This window comes from Crocodylus porosus, unplaced genomic scaffold, assembly GCF_001723895.1.
Source record: "Crocodylus porosus isolate Cpor-Errol unplaced genomic scaffold, CroPor_comp1, whole genome shotgun sequence".
In the NCBI taxonomy this organism is placed as follows: domain Eukaryota; kingdom Metazoa; phylum Chordata; order Crocodylia; family Crocodylidae; genus Crocodylus; species Crocodylus porosus.
In genome coordinates, this window is record NW_017728951.1 from 188,511 (window position 1) to 194,103 (window position 5,593).

The window sequence follows — 5,593 nt, forward strand, 5'->3', positions numbered from 1 at the left end:
ACCTCTTTGGACCTGCTCGAGATGCATCTGTGGATGCATGACAAGGTGCGGTTGGCCTTCCTGACTGCCTCCCCACACTGCCGGCCCATGTTCATCTTGGAGTCAATGATGGTCTCCAAAGTGGGATGCACAAGACAATCCATTGGGTTGCAGGAAGAAAATATCAGAACTTCTATTTAGATGTATATTTATATAAATATACATATATTGGGGGTGCATGCTCAAAATTTTTTTACTGATAGGGGTGCACAATAAAAAGTTTGGAAACCACTGATCTAAAGAATAGATGCATTATTTTAGAAATGTAACTCAATAATATTTTAATAAAAGCACTGGATATTGGGATTGGATATTCATCAATTTTACAGATTATTGAAAGTTCAGGTACTCAGTTCCTTAAGTGTTCCCTTTTGCCTTGTTTTATCCACAGACAATGTAATATTTACATAGAATAAATAAAAAAGGCATTTGACTATGCCAAGCACTTGAAAAAACTTCAAAAATAGGATGAAGCTTTATGACAGTGCCCCAGTGCCAGCTAAACAGAGATAATAATATTCTTCCCTGCACCAAATAAAACTACTCCATACAGAATATGGGGATGTGTGTGTGTGTGTGTGTGCGCGCGCGTGCGCGCGCGCATATGCATGTGTGTGTACGTGTGTGTATTTTTCCTGACTCCACTTTTTTGTGAAAGATCACAATAGTTATTAAGTAAGAAATAAAAGCATTTTCTCCAGCTCTTGTCTGTCTGGGTCCCGAAGTCCTGGCAAAACTTTAGGATTCAGTTTACCACCTACCACTCTATTTACTGGGCACCATTTACATTTCCTACAAAACTAATGTAAAATTCTTATTACTTCTGTGTGTCAGAGTATTACAGAGTTCTGTTCTGAATATCCACTGTCCTACTCTACAACACAGCTCTCAAAATCTCCAAGCACAGGAACATTAAACCAGATTCTGCTTTACATTTTTTAGTCTGAAGAAATTCCATTGATTTAAAGTCAAACTAAATAAAATCATATTGGCTTGTTCAGCTTCTTTGTCTTCATGGTGTAATATAATAATTTTAATGAGGAATGGTAAAGCTGTTGAATACATTCTGTGTCTGGAAATAAAACTTGTTTGCAGGTTGCTCTTTTTAGAAATATGCATGTGTGATGAAAACTCTAAACAACTGTGTGTTTACCTTCCTTAGCTTCCGCACCAGTTTTCCATAGGATCCCAGAATCACTAGCAGAGGAATTATGAAGCAGGTGGTGAAGAATGTTATAATGTAGGTATGATCATTATAGGCTCCTGAATACCTACATGAAACAAAATGTATTTTTAATTTTATGTTATTACCTGTTCCATTTGTTTTATTCAATGCAAAAACATGATTTTTCTCCCCAAGTGTCAGTTTTTGTAAACTTTTTAATTTTTTTAAAAAGGAAATCCTTGTATAAGTTTTTCATGTGGTTTTTCATGAACTCTGCTTTTGGAGATCAGTTTATTCCAATGAGAAGTGACAGTGTCAGTGTCAGCATTTTTTTGACTATCTGAAGTCTACATAAACCATACACAGCATTTTACTAATAGTCTTTAAATTCACTGAAATCTTTGAGGAGGACTCTGAGAATATATACATGTATTGGGGGACCTCAGTTTTTATAGTCTTAGCTAAACCCCCACTCACCACAGATTTCGATACTTATTTTATTTTAGTTCTCACATATTATTCAGCTGTGTTTAACAGAACGTGCTAAAGGCATCCTATTTTTATTTTGTGTTTAATTGAGTATTTTTGTTTGTTTACATACATGTCTATACATATTTTTATAGACATAGTATACAATTATAAAGCATTTTGTTAAGTCTTTGAAATGAAGGTATCCATAGAGCTGTAACATTATTGTTTTATTTGAGATGATTTAAGTTATCCACCTATTAGATATTTCAGCCAAATTTTCAAAGACTACATATTAAAAGTTTATGTTTCTTTGGCATAGGCATAAATTCCACTGAGGTATATGCAAACACTTGTGTGTATGTACAACTCAGGGCTTTTTTTCCCCATGTACACTGGAGTTTGCATAAGCAAAAGTGGGCATGAAGTCTACTGGCCTATCCACTGATGCCCTAAGCAATAATAGAAAAATCAGTGCAGAAACAGTTGTTTACACTAATTATAGACACTACCCCCTTTAAATCAGGGAGCCTGACATTCATTTCTTTACATTCTATTTTCTTAATGCTGCATATGTTTGCATCATTCATTCATCTTTCTCTACCTCTAATGCTCCAAGCACGTAGGAAAAGGGTCAGGCATCTCTGGCCTGATTCACCCCAGAGAGTGATTCTATCCAGCCTGAAAAGCTGGGATTTCAGTGGCATTTTCCTGCTGAAATGGGGTTCACCTGCACAGTGATCAGGAAGTAAGGAGATGCATCAGGCACTGTGCAGTGGGGAGAAGCAGACACTATGCAGTGGCTTGGTTGGAAGGACAAGCCCCACTCCTATTATTTAGACCCAACACTCCTGAAATCTCGCCAACTCCTGATCTAAGGTATTTTTTTCTTTATGGACCTAATCCTGAGAAGGTTGAAGGGGAGCTGCAGATGCCTGATACAACCTAGGGTAGTGTAGCCTTGGATTTTATTTTTTCATTGCTGTGGTCTGAGTTACCTTACCAGTTGGGTTCACAGGTAGTACCAATCTTGCTGGTAGTATAACTGCTCCAACCCATGGTCGGTGGAATGGTCCAGATAAAAGAGAAGATCCACACAAAACCAATGCCCAGGGTTGCATGCTTCCCCCTCAAGCGCATATTTCCCAATGGGCGACAGATCACAATGTACCGCTCAAAAGCCAGCAGAGCAAGAGACCAGAGAGCAACAATCCCTGTAATGAAAATGCATGACCAGGGTTAAGAATAATCTAGGAACATCATAGCATATCCAAGAGCAAACTCTATTCTGCAGCAGAGGCCTTTTCTGCTACTTAAATTTGAGACTGGATGTGTTAATATTATTACCATATATTAGTTTTATGTGCAAAAGATGTTACAATGGCCTTCATCCTGCTGTACAGTTTCTTACTGAATCTGCAAGAACACCCTTGTATGTCATCAACAATTAAAGAGCTGTCTTTAAAAAACAGATGAAAATGAGGACTGAATAAATTTTAACCAGATTTAGTACATCTGACTTCTTTTGTCTTCCAGCTCAAACCTATGAGCAGCTGTCTACAGGTTCAAGGAACCATTTCTGCTATCCATGCATAACATAATCAGTTACAGAGTCACCTAACCACACTTCCACCAGACAAGCCTTATGCCACATGGAACAGAGGTAAGGGGATACAGGAGTTTTCAGGGTGGTACTGGCCACTCAGTGGTTTTTATCTCTGTGCACTACTTAAAGCAGACTCAAAGCAGGCAGAGTTGGGCTAAGGATCTGGCTTGATCATTCACAATGATGCTTCCAAAAAACCTTCTCCTTTTCATAGATTTCATAGACACTAGGGCTGGAAGGGAACCCGGAGGATCATTGAGTCCAGCCCCCTGCCACAGGGGCAGGAAGTCAGCAGGGATCATAGGATCCCAGCAAGATAAACATCCAAAAGTTTCTCGAAGGCATTCAAAGTAGGTGCTTGAACCACCTCCAGCAGCAATCTATTCCAAACTGTGGGGGCTTGGACAGTAAAGAAGTTCTTCCTTATGTCCAGCCTGAAATGGTCATGGAGGAGTTTATGATCATTCAAACTTGTCATCTCTTGGGGTGCTCTGGTGAACAGTAGTTCCCCCAAATCCTGGTGAGCACCCCTGAGAAACTTGTAGGTGGCCACCAGATCACCCCTGAACCTGCGGTTTTCCAGGCTGAAGAGTCCCATGGCTCTCAACCTCTCATCATAAGGTCTATTTTCCTGACCTCTGATCATGCGTGTGGCTCTTCTCTGGACTCTCTCAAGCTTCTCCACATCCTTTTTGAATTGTGGAGCCCAAAACTGGATCCAGTACTCCAGCTGCGGCCCCACCAACGCTGAGTACAATGGGAGAATGACGTCCCACCATTTGCCTGAGAAGCATCTATAGATGCAAGCCAGAGTTTTGCTTGCTTTACTAGCTACAGCATCACATTGAAGGCTCATGTTCATCTTGTAGTTAATCATGACCCCCCAAGTCCCCTTAGTCTGTAGTGCTAACCAGTGTAGCACTGCCGAGCCTATAAGCATGCTCCAGGTTTTTCCTCCCAGGGTGGAGAACCTTGCATTTTTTGTGTTAAACACCATCAGGTTCTTATCCACCCATTTCATGAGCCTATCAAGATCTGCCTGGATCACCCTCCTGTCCTCAGGTGTGGACGCTTTACCCCAGAGTTTGGTGTCATCAGCGAACTTGGCCAGTCCGCTTCTGACACCGATGTCTACATCATTAATGAAGATGTTAAATAGTATGGGCCCAAGGACATAGCCTTGAGGGACCTCACTGGTCACAGCGCACCACAATGATTGACTTCCATCAACCACCACCCTCTGGGTCCTATGGCGGAACCAATTCCCCAGCCAACGGATCGTGGTGAAGCCAAGGCCTCAGTTAGCCAGTTTTTCCAAGAGGTGATCATGGGATACCAGATCAAAGGCTTTTTTAAAGTCAAGATATATGACATCAATCTCTTCTCCCTTGTCCAGGTGATAGGTCACCTGGTCATAAAAGGAAATGAGATTGGTCAAGCAAGACCTACCCACAACAAATCCATGCTGGCTATCCCTCAGGATGTTGCCATCAGCTAGTCTCTTAAGGATGGCCTCTTTGATAATCTTTTCCAAGACCTTCCCCAGGATAGAGGTCAGGCTGATAGGCCTGTAGTTTTCTGGATCCACTTTCCTCCCTTTCTTGAATACAGGCACCACATTGGCCTTCTTCCAATCTTCGGGCCCTACACCAGAGTACCAGGAGTTCTCAAAGATCCATGCCAGGGGCTGAGCTATGATGCTTGCCAGCTCCTTGAGTACCCTCAGGTGTAACCATCAGGACTGGCTGACTTGAAGGTATCCAGCCTCTCACGGTGTTCCTTCATGAGGTCATCTTTGATGGAAGGTAAGGAATCTCCCTCACCTGGACCGCTCTGTCCCATAGTGGGTAGGGGCGTCCCATGGGACTGGTGAAAAACTGACGCAAAGTACCCAAGTGTGCTTTTTCCTGGGCGTCAGTTGTCAGTTGCCCCATCTGGTTTAGCAGGGATCCAATGTTGCCCTTGCTTTTCCTCCGGCTCCCCACATATCTAAAAAAGGATTTTTTTATTGTCCTTGATATTTGTAGCTAGCTGGAGTTCCATCACAGCCTTGACTTTCCTGATTTGCTCTCTGCAGGTCTGGACCAGAGCAAAATATTCATCCTTGGTGGTGGATCCAGTCCTCCATCCTTCGTAGCTCTTTCTTTTAAGACACAGGAGGTCCAAAGCCCAAAATTCAGTTGCCAAACTCCATGCCCAAAGATTTACAGTTGCACTGTATTTTGTAGTTAAGTGGTGTATAATACTTTCATATCTCCTTGTCTGAGCACATGATTGGGCATCAACAACTATTGAGCTTATATGATATTAGTTCT

At 41.8% G+C, this 5,593-nt stretch overlaps 1 protein-coding gene across 1 annotated transcript in view; it reads right to left on the reverse strand.

Moving 5' to 3' along the window:
• LOC109323877 (opsin-VA-like) overlaps window positions 1-5,593 on the reverse strand; it is a 14,820-nt gene that overhangs the window by 7,554 nt on the left and 1,673 nt on the right. Inside the window, exons 2-3 of the mRNA XM_019555539.1 lie at window positions 2,676-2,886; window positions 1,193-1,310 (exon numbers count right to left, since the gene is read on the reverse strand). Of these exons, the coding sequence (XP_019411084.1) occupies window positions 1,193-1,310; window positions 2,676-2,886 (329 nt within the window). The remainder of the gene's footprint in view (window positions 1-1,192; window positions 1,311-2,675; window positions 2,887-5,593) is intronic.